At 32.0% G+C, this 18,558-nt stretch overlaps 1 protein-coding gene across 1 annotated transcript; it reads right to left on the minus strand.

The window, feature by feature from the left end:
- Positions 1–608: 608 nt before the first annotated feature.
- On the minus strand, positions 609–11,163 carry LOC134723783 (vacuolar protein sorting-associated protein 26C-like). Its single transcript, XM_063587332.1, has 9 exons — positions 11,058–11,163; positions 7,758–7,901; positions 6,931–7,080; positions 6,295–6,381; positions 3,480–3,554; positions 2,672–2,752; positions 1,883–1,979; positions 1,293–1,418; positions 609–764 (listed from the first exon to the last, which is right to left on the minus strand). The coding sequence occupies exons 1-9, from the start codon at positions 11,109–11,111 to the stop codon at positions 682–684; spliced, it is 897 nt and encodes a 298-aa protein (XP_063443402.1). The 5' UTR covers positions 11,112–11,163; the 3' UTR covers positions 609–681.
- Between the last annotated feature and the right edge of the window lie 7,395 nt (positions 11,164–18,558).

Below are 18,558 nucleotides of genomic sequence, written 5' to 3' on the forward strand. Positions count from 1 at the left end.
AGATGTACATGCCTAGCTGGCAGGTGTCATCTGACCTTGACCTCATTTTCATGGTTTAGTGGTCAAAGTTAAGTTTTTGAGTATTGGTCTTTTTTCTTATACTAATTGCAATAGGTCAACTATATTTGGTGTTTGGTGTTTGGAAATATTTTATGATCTATTTGTCAGTCATGCAGGTTTTATTTGACCTTGACCTCATTTTCACAGTTCATTGATTTGACAGTGTTAAGTTTTTGTGTTTCATTGAGTATGCTTAGATCTGTGAATTTCATCATTTTGTAAGTAATAATTATGTACCAGATTTTCGAGTCCAACCCTTTTAACCTGATTTTTACATATTTTAAAACAGCATTTGACAATTATGTCAATACACCTTATCGCCATTTGTCCGCCATTACTGGATATCACACAGGTTCCCTTAAAATTTAGAAGTCATAAAACAAAATATCTGAAGCCACAATGGAAAATTGATTGTTGTATGCATCAAAAGTTCAAGCAGCTGGGTCAGCCGGGATTAGAAATAAGGTTTATAATTACATAAGTTTGTTTTCCCTTTAGTCATAAAGTTTAGCTGGGGCTAATATATCAGTTAGTATTATTATACAGAATTAATCAGTGTTATGTTTTTTATTTATAAATATATAACAGATAAAAATATTGCACTTGTATAAGTCTTAACATTCAGTATCTAACTAGTTTGATTGGGAAATTCTCAGTAACAAGATGGTCATCTCTAAATACCACTACAACATTTATTTCAAAATCTGAAAATAGAAAAATGGTACATTTTGAGTTGATTGTTTGCTATTGTTTATAAATAGACTATGGTAAAAAGCAGTCTTCAAGCTCAGCAATAGTCTTAATAGATTAAAAGTACATATTGTGTATCTTTATTTCCTTAAATACATAAATTTATTTTCTTGTTATATAGCTTTCTCCATTAGAATTACAAAAATGTCACAGGTAACAAGGAGGGTTCGGCACAAGCAATCAAGTGTAACCCTGCCATATTCAGTATGTTCCTGTCCAAGTCAGGTGCTTGTAATTCAGTGGTTGTACATAGTTAGATGCTGTATATCATATTTATATTTTCTTGTTAATATTAATTTGTACATAAATCAGGCTGTTAATGTTTTCATTAGATCTGTTTCACAATTGTCATTCATAGCTTATTATGCAGAATGGGTTTTGCTCATTGTTGAAAGTGAACTTTTGTGTCTTTTTGTCTGTGGTGGAGAGTTGTCTCATTGGCAATCATATAGCATCTTACTTTATTTAGATTTATGTCTTACCTATTTTGAAATTATTTGTTGACAATGTTGGACAAGTAAACAACCTTGGAAAAATCATATAAATTGGTATCAATAGGCCTCTGCTGACATCACCATCAGCTATCTGTATATTCTGTATTTCTGTAGCTAGAAATGTAAACAGGTAATATATCTTTATTTGTTTAACATAAAATCATTTCCTCTACCAGTTATATTAGTAAAACATAATGCAGTATATCTATGGGTTTTTTTTCTAGCAATTTTAGAAATTTCAAAATAAATGCTCTCAGTAGAATTCAAGTGAACAAACTAATATCGTACTTCTTATGAGACTTCACTTTCTGATAGTTCTTATGGATGTGATTTCCTTAGATTTATACTGTTTAGAGGTTATTTTTAATTTCAGGATTTCAACAGCAGAACTTATTTGAGAGGTTTTTGTTTACACCTTTTAATTGTCTTTGATTATGATCTTTCTAAACAATAATGCAGGGGGATATTTCAGAATTTTATTTTAATGGCGAAATTAGTGAAAATAAACCACTCGAATCATTTTAACTTCAAATTAGTTATGCAAGTTTGTGTATCTAACAGATTACACTGCCACCTACCATCTTTAGCGTAACCTTCAGCACATCCACATGTTTCTACTCTAACTAACTGTATTTCTATTGATTTTATCTGGGCATCACAGCTCTCTACCATCAACTGTAAGATGTGAAAGATTTTAAAATAAATAAAACAAAGCTGTAAAACAAAGCACAATTTTTTGGAACTATACTTCTAATTCAAGTTTGATTTAAATAATTATTTGAAACATAAAATATTGAAATTAATTAATATTGCACTTTACAAAAATTGTTGAGGATACACTTTAAAAAGCATAAATATTTTGTAAGTATCTGCTAAACCTAGTTGCAACCAAAAGTTATGTTTTAAAATGTTTTTTTTAGTGGTTTTGACTATTGTCTGAATTGATATGCCTCTTTACACCTTATAACAATTTTGTCTGCCATTGCTAGACATTAAATATGTTCCCATACAAATTTGATTGCACAAGAGACAATATCTGCCACAATAATGCAAAAGCAAGTGTTGATGACTTAAATTGATCCAAGTGTCTCAAAATCTCAGGTTATGTGCAAAAGATTCCAGATAGTTGAAAAGGTCAGTTTAAATCCACATTTTTTATTGTTCATCACCTTTTTCGAGTCTAGATAGTCCTGTTTCACAGTACTTTATGGAGTGAAAGATGACAAAAATAACCTGGTATGCGTGGTTATTTCAACACAATGATAGCTTACATTGGTTCTTTATTTAAGTTATTTACAATAAAAAACTATAAGGAGTGTGTATGAACCTTTTTATCTAGTTTTGTAAATAGAGTTTCACTGACTTACCTCCCCTGTTAATGGTTCTGTTATATTCAATACTGAAGACGTTAGTTTTCCTTTGATCTTGAACTTTGGCACATTTCCTTTCTGAAATTGTAAGGTAGGTATCAATCAAATGCACAATCAATATATCATAACATACATCAACAGACCATAAAATTATAATACAGTCATTCATATAACAATAAAATAAAAATACTACATATTTTTTTCTTTATATCAATTAATACCGTTTACATGCTTTTTATGTATTTTATTTTTAGAAATCTGAAGTTTGTACTACAAAAAATTCTTTTAATTACTACTAATTACTCTGATCGCAGTTAAACATTTAATATAAATGATTTCTAAATCAATGAGTTTTACATTGCTAAGATTTAAGATATGTTTCAAATGCTTTCAAATTTGAAACTGTTTTTTTTTTTTATCAAATTTCCACAAAATGAATGTACAGATTTGATGATTTGAAAAACAAATATTTCTGTTCTATAATACCTAAAGTTTATTTAAACTAACAGCTACTGTGTCATTTAATTTGGTTCAGGTACAGAGTTGTCTCATTGGCAATGATACCACATCTTCTTATTTTTATTTTTGCATGTGTGATATTTAACCGAGATGTGGACATGATATTAACAGGAAATCTAATGTTAGCAAACTTCAAAGATATCAATGGCAGTCCAACAGTTAATAAACTATTGCCCTGCAACAATTCAATTAAAACAATTCATTAAAAACAAATAACTTAATGTGTTTAGTTTTTGTTCACCTTCAAAGAAAATATTATTAAAATGTTACAAAAGTACAATATTACCTCCTTTATATTTGTTAGTGTCTCTGGTGAGATGGTAAATGGAATGGCTTTAGATTTGTTCTTCTCATCTTTATTCTAAAATACAATTAACATTAAATCAACAATCATACTAATACTCTTGATTATTGAAACCCCATCATAAATTTATTATTTGATCATAGATATAGGAAGATGTGGTGTGAGTGCCAATGAGACAACTCTCCATCCAAATAACAATTTAAAAATTAAACCATTATAGGTTAAAGTACGGCCTTCATGTATGGATTTTATAGCGTTGGTATATTTTAAAGATGCTATAAAAGAAGTTGAAACTTGTAACCAATCATTATTAATAGTCCCAATGTTTTTATTGAAATATTTTGTTAACTTTACAGAGATGATCATATATATATGTTCCAGACCGTATGAATATTTGGACTGTACCGTATGCATACTCTTTCAAAATACATTGTACTCATACGGTCGGACACATTAAATCAACAATCATACTAATACTCTTGATTATTGAAACCCCATCATAAATTTATTATTTGATCATAGATATAGGAAGATGTGGTGTGAGTGCCAATGAGACAACTCTCCATCCAAATAACAATTTAAAAATTAAACCATTATAGGTTAAAGTACGGCCTTCATGTATGGATTTTATAGCGTTGGTATATTTTAAAGATGCTATAAAAGAAGTTGAAACTTGTAACCAATCATTATTAATAGTCCCAATGTTTTTATTGAAATATTTTGTTAACTTTACAGAGATGATCATATATATATGTTCCAGACCGTATGAATATTTGGACTGTACCGTATGCATACTCTTTCAAAATACATTGTACTCATACGGTCGGACCGTATGCGTTCGGTCGGACCGTATGCGTTCGGTCTGACTAATATTGAGAAGTTGGTGAAGTTTATTAACCCTTACCATGCGGTGACGGTCTTTTGACGGGCGGACCCTAATAACCGTTATTTGGCTCCAATGGTGTTCCATACTTTTAGAAGTCCACTTTATGATACTTACTTAAATAGTTGTGCATGTTCCCTCAACCTGAGGCTATCCATATTCACGTTTCTCATGTATAAGTAGCATTTTGAGCACAAATACGGACTTGGAAAATTGAAATTGGCTAAAACTCGGTTTTCTGGAGGGGTAGGCTTCACATCTGTATCTTACACAAGAAGTTCAGAGGCATACAACTGGCAAAGATAGTGCAAACTCACGGCCATATAACTACTGAGCATTATTATTATTGAAATACACATAGGAAACAACAACTTCCGGTTTTGGGTCCACTCGAAGTAAAAAATCGTCAAAAATCGTGAAATTCGGTATTTTGGGCCCAAATGACCTTCTGTAGACTACTGAACCAAGATCAGATTCACTCCGACCTAACAAATGTTGGGGTGAATTTGTTCACTAGGGTCCACTCTACACGCAGGCTACAGCTGGATACCTCAACCAGCAACCCTGGGTCTTCTAGTTTCAAGAGAAGGGATGAAAAATCGGCAAAATTGACGCTTTTTGCACCTGATGACCTACTTTGGGGCAAATTCCCGCCCAAAAAATAATGCCTCCTCACCCAGACCACCCCACCCCGTGATCACCTTTATTAGATTTAAAGAAATCAATATGCAACAGCAACAGGGCTAAGCTCATTTGCATATAATTTGCATATTTTTGCAAAAAAACGAAAATTAGACATTTTCTGAAAACAATTCCGCATGGTAAGGGTTAAGGCCCTTGGAAAAAGAAACCATTTTTTTTCCCAGTTTTAGCTCAAATTTGGATGTTTTTTCATCTTATTATGGGTCAGAACGGGTCAGTAAGTTCTCCAGATACAAGGATTAGTTCAAAAACGCTTAAAAAAACATTTTATTTTTTCAAAGTTTGTTAATCAACCCTTACCATGCGGTGACCGTCTTTTGACGGGCGGACCCTAATAACCATTATTTGGCTCCAATGGTGTTCCATACCTTTAGAAGTCCACTTTATGATACTTATTTTAACAGTTGTGCATGTTCCCTCAACCTGAGGCTATCCATATTCACGTTTCTCATGTATAAGTAGCATTTTGAGCACAAATACGGACTTGGAAAATTGAAATTGGCTAAAACTCGGTTTTCTGGAGGGGTAGGCTTCACATCTGTATCTTACACAAGAAGTTCAGAGGCATAAAACTGGCAAAGATAGTGCAAACCCACGGCCATATAACTACTGAGCATTATTATTATTGAAATACACATAGGAAACAACTACTTCCGGTTTTGAGTCCACACAAAGTCAAAAATCGACAAAAATCATGAAATTTCGGTATTTTGGGCCCAAATGACCTTCTGTAGACTGCTGAACCAAGATCAGATTCACTCCGACCTAACAACTGTTGGGGTCAATTTGTTCACTAGGGTCCACTCTACACACAGGCTACAGCTGGATACCTCAACCAGCAACCCTGGGTCTTCTGGGTCAAGAGAAGGGATGAAAAATCGTCAAAATTGACGCTTTTTGCACCTGATGACCCACTTTGTCAGCACCCGCCACCCAGACAATTGTAATTAAGAATTATAGTGCATTAATATAGTGTGAACAGTCATCTGATACCCATCACCCATGGATTATTAATACAACGTGCCTTCCAACCCCCCCATACATTTTTTTCTGGAATAGCCCTGACATCATATGCATGTTGTATTTTTTAAGGCCTAAATTTTAAAGAGTTAAGTATCATGTACATTAACTGCTTAAATCTATGAACAAAATACATCAAAATTAACTTCTGCAATTTTTTAAGATGAGACTGGTGGTTTCTATGAAACTTACTGTTGTTTTGTTTTCTACAATAAATTCAATTGTTTTCTGCAAGTCTTTACTCAGTAGAGATCTTTTCATATCAACCTTTATTGAATACTGAAATAAAAAAAAGTTTCCTCATAAATTAATTCTACATTTGTGTAAGTATTGAAGCATCTCATTATTTTCACAACATGCATGTATAAATGATGGCCGTAAGGTGACCTCTAGTTGTTAATGTGTGTCATTTTGGTCTTTTGGGGAGAGTTGTCTCATTGGCAATCATACCACAACTTCTTTTTTATACGATGGAATTTTACTCAACGAATGCCAAGCTTTAAACTGAAAGTTTGTCTTATTTTCTTTGGAGATCAGTACTTTTTTTTCAAATATGAAACAATTATTGATAGTAGTGAAGTGGAACTGGACCAATAACAGAAGGCTTCCAGTATGTTTGAACAAACCTATAACATCAGTTTGATAAATGTGACAGTAAGATAGAGAAAAATCCTATTGTACATGTTGGATTTGTATGGCAATCATCTGAAAAGCACAACAGTGTACACATAGGGAAGGTCATACAGTGACTTATAGCTGTTAACTTCTATGGCTATGTCATTTGAGCTCTGGCGGAAAATTGTCTATATACATTTACATTAAACAAACCTGTACATTGATAAATACACCATGGTAAGTCTCATATAAGGTTTTATTTGGTTTAGGCTTTAACGGAACTTCAAATGGAATTTCTGTCTTCCCTGATGGCAGTTTCCCTGGTTTTGATATCTCTAGTGAATAGTTTATCAAGTGGATAGGCTAGAAATAAGACAAATAAATTAATTGAAAGTTATAAAATACTTGCATGGATATCATGAATCTAGCATATTTTCTACAATGAATAAAGTGTCAGAAAACACAAGAGAAAAGAAAAGCTACAAGTCCCATTTAATCAAATATGGTAAAAGATACATTTCTGTTGTACCTGGCATAACATTTTCTACACTGATTTGAATAGTGCACATTCTTTTAAGTAAATGATATCTTTTGATGTTCTATTTGTATGAGATCTCTAAATTCTTATTTAAACACGCCATATGTTCCTATGCATTTACCAATTCAGGAACTATATTAGACAGTATAGGTGTCTTTAATTATATTTTAATATCTTTTTTATTCAGGTAGTTTTGATTTTGAAAGCAAATTTTGTATAGCCTCTGCTAAGATAGTTTAAAGCATTTGTAAAATCATGGAGATATAGAGGTTGAAATATTCTTCAGACAATTGTCAATTTGTAAATACCTTTTGTTAACTTCTTGGTCTTTTTTGGTATTGTTAAATTGCTGTAATAATGTTGATACATAAAATATTTCTTCAATCAAAGAAAAGAAAGATTAAGATTCAATAATAATAATAAAAAAAAAAAGATTCAATACTTATTCACTGATTTAACAATAGCAAAATTTCAATTATTTAATAATAGACATATAATTTACCTTAAGTGAATTGTAAAATGCTTCAAACAGTCCAACACTTTTTGCACTTAGCTGTAAAGTGACAGCGCCATCTACTGTCAACGTGATTCCTTGATGTTGTAAATCTCCATTACTTGTCACAACTATCACTCCAGCTACAACATCCTAAAACACACAAAAATGTTATTACAAATTTTCTTAATCACAATATATTTTTTTTGTGATCGTTGATTAAATGGACAAAAGATGTGAGTAAAACTATTATGATTTAGGAAATGCTACATACATGACATACAACATGTACAGATAATACTGTGCTTACGTCGGTATTACATATTTCTTATTGTTAATCAAATATAAAATGTGTAATTTTAAATAGATTCTAAAGGAATATCGAGTAACTTTTTTAGGGTCAAATTTTACAGTGAAAAAATTATTTCAAAATCTCATTTAAGGTTAATTTAAACTGGAAGAAAAAATGTTGATTACTAAATTCAATATCTGATTTCACCACAAACACACAACAAGTATGATAAATTATATGAAAATAGAAAATTATTTTTCATGTTTATATATACATGTAGTTCAAAGAAAACTATTATATAAATTCAAAAAACTGTTTAAAAGTATAATGTACATAAGCTATATATAGTTATTGCTTAAAGACATCTGACTTTTGTTATCATTGTAGAAAAGTATATGAATTTTCTCCTTCATTCTGTGACGTGTGATAACTTTGTGTATGCTATCATCATAATTTATTTGCATCAAGTAGCACTGTACATTTTACATGTATATGAACATGATGAAAGTAAACTTGAACAATAATCATTGATAATATTGAATTAAATGTGAATTTACTGTTATAAATTCTTTCATTTACCATTGAAATTTTGTTTGCAAATTCAGTACCATGCCACGAATGGTGTTGCTATGTAAAACATATCATTTTAATTTTTATATGCCTGTCAAAATTTAAAATTTTGACGGGACGTATTATGGTATATAAATGTCTGTCTGTCTGTCGGGTGTAAACATGTCGCACCATAACTTGAGAACGACTTATCTTAATTTCATAAAAACTTAATATAGTTGTTTCTTATGATGATCAAATGAACTGTATACTTTTTGGTGAAAATAAGATTTAAACTTTTTGAGTTACGACACTTTGTAACTAAAACAGGGGTGTGTTTTTTTCACATGTCGCACTGTATCTCAAAAAGGATTCTTGATTATGGCTTAAAACTTTAAACACTTCTTAGATATATTAATCTTAATATCTGTATACTTTTTGGTGATGATTCAAAATTTCATTTTTGAGTTATTGAGTATTTTGTAAAAAAGGGGAAGTGTTTTTTACATGTCGCGCCATATCTCAAAAAACGATTTATGATAATTGCTTAAAACTTTACACATGTCTTTGTTATATTAATCTAAAGATCTGTATACTTTTTGGTGATGATTCAAAATTTAATTTTTGAGTTATTGAGTATTTTGTAAAAAAGGGTTGGTTTTTTTTTACATGTTGTGCTGTATCTCAAAAACAGTTTATGATTATTGCTTAAAACTTTACACACTTCTTTGTTATATTAATTCAAAGATCTGTATACTTTTTGGTGATAATTCAAAATTTCATTTTTGTCGAGCCTGCAACTTTTGTTGCTGAAAGCTCGACATTGGGATATTGATCCGGCGGCGGCTATGGCGGTGTTAGCTAACTTTTAAAAGCTTTATATTTTAGAAGGTGGAAGACCTGGATGCTTCATACTTTGTATATAGATGCCTCATGTTACAAAGTTTTTGTCAGTTACATGTCAAATGTCTTGACCTGATTTTCATGGTTCAGTGACCACTTGAAAAAAAGTTCAGATTTTTTGTAATGTTGAATTCTCTCTTATTATACATGTAAGTAATAGGATAATTATATTTGGTATGTGCATACATTGCAAGGTCCTCATGCCCATCAGACAGTTTTCACTCGACCTTGACCTCATTTCATGGATCAGTTTTGGTGGTCAAGTTCATATCTCAGATACATGTACTATAGGCAATAGGGCTAGTATATTCGGTGTATGGAAGGACTGTAAGGTGTACATTGTACATGTCCAACTGGCAGGTGTCATCTGACCTTGACCTCATTTTCATGGTTCAGTGGTTATAGTTAAGTTTTTGTGTTTTGGTCTGTGTTTCTCATACTTAATGCAATAGGTATACTATATTCGTTGTATTGAATGATTGTAAGGTGTACATGTCTAGCAGGCAGATGTCATCTGACCTTGACTTCATTTTCATGGTTGAGTGGTCAAAGTTAAGTTTTTGAATTTTGGTCTTTTTATCTATTACTATATGCCATAGGTCAACTATATTTGGTGTATGGAAATATTTTATGATCTATATGTCAGTCGCACAGGTTTTATTTGGCCTCAACCTCATTTTCATGGTTCATTGCTCAGTGTTTAGTTTTTTGTGTTTTGGTCTATTTTTTCTTAAACTATCATGACTATAAGTAACTTTATTTGTTAGCTGTACATGTTTGCCTGGCATGGGTCATCTGACCTTGACCTCATTTTCATGGTTTATTGGTCTTTGTGTAGTTATCTTGGTTAATGTTAAGTTTATGTGACAGTTTTTAATAAAGCTTTATACATGTACTTAGGACTAACAGCAGTATATCAATGATTTGTAAAGAAGGCGAGACATTTAAGTGTGTGCACTCTTGTGTAATACAAGGAAGGGTATTTTTTAAATGACGTGCGGTAGCTCAATAATAATTTATGATTATTTCTTAAAACTTTACACTATGCGCTCATGGCGCAGCTGTTTATTATAATAATTAATTTATAATAATTTCTATGCTGGTACAATGTGGTAGTTCAAATCCTCTTTTAATACCCTGACTGAGTTGTCCTTATAGATGAATGGAGTTGACTTATTGACAGTCTAAGTCATTCTCTTAACAGGTCAAGGATATCTTCTTAGAAGGTCAGGGACGTCTTCTTCGACTGGGTCATGTTGTCCTGCATTCATGGTACAAGTTTATAATGGACATTATGGTACAAATTTACTGTGGTAGGAGTTTGAGTTTTGAGGAATGAGTTGACATTGGTATGAGTTTGCAATGGTGAAAAGTAACTACATGTATATTCATTGAGATATAATTTTGACAGACACTGACCAGTGTGCACAGTGCACTTTTAAATTTTAAATGGAAGTTGTCTTTGTTTACCACCCTTCAATATATATGGGATTTACTTGAACAGACTTTCAAAATCCTTGATCTGTCCCTGAACAAGTTATCAACGAAATAATGCAGAGACTTACGCCCTCTTTGTAGATCTTATTCACTTTTTTCAGACGAACATCAAGTGTTGCCATTTTTAGCTATCATGTGACTTTACCGGAAATGTACATAAATATCCCTTGCAACATAAACAAAATATTTCTCAAATTAAAGCACAGATATATGTCATTCAAGAATTGAAGTTAAAGAACAGATAAATGATGTGCATAAATTTTATGTTCTAATTATAAGTATAAACACCAATTGAAAAGATTTTTTTCATGATTCTAAGCTTCAGGAAATATAACCTAACACCATTTATTATGTGATTGCAAAAGAACACCACTACGAACTTGACGTATGTGTTCTCGTTTGCTAAATTTCCGAGTATCACAGTGTGGGAACGGAACTGTACGGTTTTCTAATAATTTGGTCATTCGGGAGACTGTCAAGCGGTGCTCCGACATTCGAAAAATAACAAGTTGCTTGATGGAAACTTTGACGAACTCTTATGTTCCTATATAACGTTTCTGCTTCAAGTTTTGATAGCTAAAACATTCTTTATGTAAATATGAACCAATGAAATAATAAGAAAGATATATGCATCAAAACGTTTTCCTAAGAATGGTGGAGCTCCGTGTAAAACGATCAAAATTGTCACACAACAGCGATCAAAAATGTCAAATAAACATCGAAAAATCAATGTTTGCTACCTGGATTTTCACATGTACCTTTTCTGATATATAGTCTTACCTGTCTGAAAGTTTCAAAGCCATTGTCCCAGTAGAAATCCAAATATATTAATTTTCTCCATGTCGGATATTTTTATTGACTGTACAATCGCTCGCAAGTTGACTGTAATATCACTCGGAGCCTTCCTGTACACTCACTCGGAGCTTTCCTGTAGAATTGCTTGGCCAAATTTATCAAATACATTGCATATGCATTGTATTGGTTGTTTCTTGCTGTCCTATTTGTTCATCTATTGCATTTTTATAATTAACATTCTATTTAGGAACCCTTTTAGGTGTCTATATCAGAGACAAAAACAAAACGTGTACACTACACATAAAAAAGAAGATGTGGTATGATTGCCAAATAGACAACTTTCCACAAGAGACCAAAATGACACAGAAATTACCAACTATAGGTCACCGTACGGTTGTCAACAATGAATAAAGCCCATACCGCATAGTCATCTTTAAAATGTCCCGAAATAACAATGGAAAACGACTTTGGAAAACTAACGGCTTATTTATGTACAAAAAATGAACGAAAAACAAATATGTAACACATAAACAAACAACCACTGAATAAGTATACAAGACAAAAAGAAAAGGACAGTACAAAATATGTTAAGAATCTAATCTTAAATAAAAATGAAAATAATCCTCGTACAGAATGAAAATTTATATATACCGAAAAGATTCTCTTGAAAGTTAATTGGCATATTTTGAATTTTACTTAATATATGATTTACCAGCAATTTTAGAAAAATAATAAATACATATTTGAACCTCAATACAACAAAGAATTTTTCAGCAGGGTCGGGATATTGTAACTTGATATGTACCTATTTGTTTGAAAAATTGCGAGGGTATCGACACATACACCACAGTTCCATATCGATCCTCTGATTGGTTTACCAGAAGATTGAAAATGATCATGTGGTGTATGTTAGATACTTCACACTTTTAGCAAGAAACTATATTGTAACACATCTTCTTTCCTGTGATATCATTTGAGAACTTTGACACATGTCATTTACCAAATAAAAAAGTGATTGGCTATATGTGTAGATACACCATAGGATGAACTCAATTTCAAAGCAAAGCTTTCCCGTGAAATTTCGCCTCTCTTATGGTGTATCCATACATACCCAACACTTTTTAATTTGGTATAACAAGGATTTCGAATGTGGAATTGTGTTAGCTAACCACTGACCCAAGATAAGACACGTATATGTCAATAAACATGATATTAAAATAGAAGATGTGGTAAAATTATAATGAGATGTCTGTTTATTACAAGCTATACATGTAGCTACTGGTAGAAAAAGCTCCAGTAAAATTAAATTTTATCAAGGTTGGGAGCGGACTTGTTATCTGAAAGACAGAGAAAACACAAAATTCTTCAACATTTTTTTTTATATCAATGTCACGATTCAGGAACTTTTTAATATTCCCAACTATAGCATCCGACAAACGAACGAAACAGTTGTTTTTATTTAGGGAAAACAACATTTTATCAAACCACGTTTATATTTTCAACATAAAAATAAGTAGATGTGATATGATTGTCTAAGTTAAAAAATAAATGGATTTAAGCAATTATAGTCGGCTATAAAAGGTCCCGAAAAGAAAAATAAGAATCAATACTTTCCGAATTTAACTGACGGCCTAATTCATAATAAAACAATTTACGAAAAACATATATGACAGACACGAACCAACGACAACCACTGAACTACAAGCTCTTGACTTAAAACAGGTACATAAAGAATTTGGCAAGGGTAAAAATGTTTCTGTGCGCTCATTTCTCCCCAAAACTATCACAGCACAAGACCAAACTATAAAAATCAGATGAATAATCGGATCATCATACTATCCTTGACGATATCAGACCAGGTGCGGATCCCGCCTTTCTACAAAGGGGGATCCAAACCACGGAACACAATAAAAATCGAAAAAATAGGCTTCAGCCACCAAAAACTCCCTCTCTCCGCATACCAGATCTGCTAATGCAGGATGCAGCCATTCAAATAAAACGTTCAAAAATCATTAACACTTTTGAGTGTGTTATTTAGGTTAAAACAAAAATCGATAACAATACCAAAAATCGTAACAGAAAAAAGGAGAGAAAAATCATGCCAGACATATATTGTATCGGATTGCAGTAGTTTTAATAAATATTTAGATGACAAAAGTATCATGGAAAACATAAACTGATCATGAATTTGGCAGAAGAAGTTTACCATTATCTACTTAAAAGAGTTATAATTAGTCATAGGCCACTAGAAACTATTACAGCAAAATGCATTGACTAGCTTGCTTGCTAGCTGGACCGTAAAGTCACAAGAAGGTTAAGTAGGTTACCCTACTTTCGGAGTAGTGTAGTTGGCCAAACGATGAAAAGAAAAGCTCCAAGTGATTTACAGGAAGGCTCCGAGTGATATTACAGTCAACTTGCGAGCGATTGTACAGTCAATAAAAATATCCGACATGGAGAAAATTAATATATTTGGATTTCTACTGGGACAATGGCTTTGAAACTTTCAGACAGGTAAGACTATATATCAGAAAAGGTACATGTGAAAATCCAGGTAGCAAACATTGATTTTTCGATGTTTATTTGACATTTTTGATCGCTGTTGTGTGACAATTTTGATCGTTTTACACGGAGCTCCACCATTCTTAGGAAAACGTTTTGATGCATATATCTTTCTTATTATTTCATTGGTTCATATTTACATAAAGAATGTTTTAGCTATCAAAACTTGAAGCAGAAACGTTATATAGGAACATAAGAGTTCGTCAAAGTTTCCATCAAGCAACTTGTTATTGTTCGAATGTCGGAGCACCGCTTGACAGTCTCCCGAATGACCAAATTATTAGAAAACCGTACAGTTCCGTTCCCACACTGTGAGTATGAGATGTATAAGTTGTTTGTTACGATTTTTTCCAAAAACATCCTTGTCATCAGAGACATATATACACATGTATATATGTCTCTGTTGTCATAGACTCGAACATGACTGTTTAACTGAATGTAGATGTGCATCAGTGCTGGTTCTATTATGGTTTCGGTTTGATAATCTGTACTAAGACTATGTATATATGGCAAGCCGTTGTGGAATTTATTCCCTATTTATCAATATCAAAAAAAAACATAAGCTGATTTTTAAATATTAATCAATGAACATTTGATATTAGAAAATCATTTATTAATAATAGAAAATCTCTTTCAATATTAATTATTCAGGTGGATTTTTTAATATCAAATATTAAGTTGAATTTTTTAAAATTAACAGAGACATATTGTATTATATGTCTCTGAAATTAATAAATATTTTTTTAATATCAAATAATTCGCCGATTTTTTAATATTAAAAAATCATTTTTTAATATTAAATATTCAGTTTGATTTTTTTAATATTAATAAATCATTTTTTAATATTAAATAATACGTCGATTTTTTAATGTTAAAAAAAATCATTTATTAATATTAAAAAATCAACAACAATGTTACCTTAGCGTTTAATATTATGCAAAACTATTATTATCTGTCAAGCGCTTTAATGATGATTATTCGACAAGTCGGTCCAGAGAAATTTTAGAACAATTATGTTAAGTCAACTTGGACCATCTTATATCGACCAAGACAAGTATTTAAGGAAAGTTTGAAGAATTTAATGATTATAAACCACTGTAATGTTAAATTTTGAATTATATTTTCTTTTTATAGTTCCTGAATTTGATGCCTGTGAATGGACTTAATCCTACTGAAGCGTATTAGGGACAACACAAATGGCAATGACAGATGATCTGGCAAACATAAGTATTTCGTATAGCAAGCTGTTGTGAAATTTACTGTACCACTGAATGTATTCTTTAACTTTGCTGGTGATAGCCACGTGTTTAAATATTCTGCATTGCCTCTATCAGAGCTTTGGAAAGAGCAATTCATATCAATATTTAAGTTCAGGAAAAAATCAAAACATAATGTCACATTCAAGTTTACCACTGACCAATTTATTTACGTTGGTCGACATACGCGATTTGTAGGTATCTTTTTATTAGTCAAATAAGACGTACACGGAATTTCAACCCTTCAGAGTTCCATGTATTACATTCAAATACTTGTAATACGATTTCCCTAACCTGGAGTCTGGACTAAGCAAACATAGAAACAATTACTCCCATGCATACAGTTACGTTGTTTCTTGAAGGAGCGTAGCTGTCGTTAGGCACGTGTCTACACAAATTGTTTTCAAAATTATATTTTTTACAACAAAAAAAAAATAAACAACGTATAATCTAAGTGGTTGTCGTTTGTTGCTGTGATGCGTATTTGTTTTTCTTTTATGATTTTGTACATAAATTAGGCTGTTTGTTAGTTTTACATTTGTCATTTGGGAGAGGGGATTTATAGCTGACTGTGTTGTATAGGCTTTGCTTATAGTTGAAGGACGTATGGTGATCTATGCATGGTTGCTAATTTCTACATGTGTTTGTTGGTCTTTTGCGGAGAGTTGTCTTATTGGAAATCATACCACATCTTCTTTTTTTAATTCTGCTGACAGTTATATTTGTTCTACTCTACACTTACCTCATATACAATCTTTATCAAGAAAAAGTTTTCATATTTTGTAAAGGTGGAATGGGCGTCTTTCGCCACCTTGGCCTATGATTGTAAAAAACAGTTTTTTTCGCGTTTATCTACATGTATACTATGATTTTACTTCTTTAATGTATAGAGAGTCTCGCCGCGAAGAAGAAAGTTGGAACTGATAGTTAAAAGCAAATACACTTTATTTATAATATACCGGTATGTTCATACTATACAGACGGCTTCAGACGACAATTAATTCACTTTGTTCGTGGTCTTGTAATATAGTTCCAAATTTTGATTTTGGGTAATACTTTCTAAGAATTCTGTCTACTGTTTTCTTTGAAATGTTTACTTTTTAAGGTGTCATATCACTTTCATATACATTGAAATAAGTAAAATATGTGCATAAACATTTATCCACGGTTGAAAATGAAAGTAGTGATTTGGCCAAAATGAAAGTAGGGTAGAAATTAGCCTTAGTAATTTATTCAAAAGAGGGGCGAACGATATCAGAGGAATAGTCAAACTCATAGATCGAAAACACACTGACAACCCAATGACAAAAAATTAAAAAGACAAACAGACAAATAAAAGTGCACATGACACAACATAGAAAGCTAAAGACAAAACAACACGAACCCCACCAAAAACTGGAGGTGATCTCGTGTGCTCTGGAAGGGTAAGCAGACCGTGGCCCTGCTTCACAAGATTGGCATGTTACTCGGGCTCTCAAAAGAAAAAAAAAGCACTGATGGATTGTTCAGAAGCATATTTCATTAGAATAATAATGGTCTATATATAAGTAAGCAGTTACATTTATTTCATGTTTGAAGCGGTGCATTTTTTTTTTAATATAATTTGGATTTTACCAAAACATGCATTGTAGCAAAGGAAAAGAATAATTGTGATCTGAGGCCAAAACCTCGGAAAATAATTTTGGATTTATCAGAAAGGAAAAGATTAACGGACATTGAAAAAAAGGAACAGGGCTTTTGATACCTGTTCTGAAATTCTCCAGACATAAAATCTTTTACAAAAAACTGATCATTATACTTTAAACCAAACATTAAATGCCCGCGATTTCGTTTTAGTTTTGATTAAAAGAACATATTGATAAAATTATAAACTTATAAATAATTATTTACTGGAACACACCCGCGAAATCGCGGGTGTTTAGAGCTTGGTTGCAAGTGCATACATGTAAACTGTTGAGCTTGGTTGCAAGTGTATACATGTAAACTGTTGAAGAATGAATTTTTGTAAAAGATTACATGCAGCGGCTAATTAAGTGGGTTTTTTGTGGGGCTCGGACCGCCCTTCCCTTTTGTGGGAAAAAAATTGTTGATTTTATAGGGAATCAATGGTGCATGACTGGAGCGGGACCCCTCTTATGCAGTCAGTGCTCCCCTTCAATCCATGACCGTGAACTCACTATTCTCAGTCTACAATATTAATATAGGATGGTATGGAGGAGGTTCCTTAATTTCTGCATTCTATATGATTTCGTTCATTAATCTTTGTTTTAAAAAATGGCTGTTCAAGGCAAATCAGAGAAGTTATGCAAATAGTTTTAACCACATGTGATTATTTTTTGTCACTATTGAGTTATTTATACGTTACAGTACAATGCATACACAGCTGTAAGTCGCATTTGTCAAATTTTCTTATGATTATTCACTTTGGGTTATTATGGGGGAAAATATGAAAATTTCTGGAACCGACACCGGCGTTTATCTGCCTGTATACTATGATTATACTACTATAATATATAGAGACTCTCTGGTCGCCGTGGAGAAGAAACTTGGAATTGATAGTTAATACACTTGATTTATAAATAATACTAGAACACACCCGTACGTGATATCGCGTGTCCGTGACTGAATTAGAGTATTTAACTTCTAGTATGCGTATAAGCCTTATTTTAGTATTCATTTTGGTATTGTCATCTGATAAATTAAAGTCATGACGATTATACGATACACAGTTTTCTCTGCTTTCAAAATATTTCTGTTTAAACCCGTCGACCTGGAACTTATAAATTAATGGTACTGATATTAATTATTTTATCTACACCATTGTCCTATATTAGCTATTATATAAAGTTGACTATGATATCTTTGATTTGTCGTTTTTACCCCATGACGGCCTCGTTATTTTAGTATTATAGATATGTATGTTCATAGTATATAGAAACGCGAAATAATGGAATTC

Source organism: Mytilus trossulus, chromosome 6 (genome assembly GCF_036588685.1).
Source record: "Mytilus trossulus isolate FHL-02 chromosome 6, PNRI_Mtr1.1.1.hap1, whole genome shotgun sequence".
Taxonomy (NCBI): domain Eukaryota; kingdom Metazoa; phylum Mollusca; class Bivalvia; order Mytilida; family Mytilidae; genus Mytilus; species Mytilus trossulus.

What these genes read in the sequence shown, in the direction of transcription:
- LOC134723783 (XM_063587332.1), bottom strand. Translation starts at nt 11,111, where the DNA reads ATGGCAACACTTGATGTTCGTCTGAAAAAAGTGAATAAGATCTACAAA. An exon ending in GTGTATTTATCAATGTACAG is followed by an intron (nt 6,382 to 6,930) that starts GTTTGTTTAATG and finishes TTTTTATTTCAG; the next exon opens with TATTCAATAAAGGTTGATAT. An exon ending in CAGAACCATTAACAGGGGAG is followed by an intron (nt 1,980 to 2,671) that starts GTAAGTCAGTGA and finishes CACATCTTACAG; the next exon opens with TTGATGGTAGAGAGCTGTGA.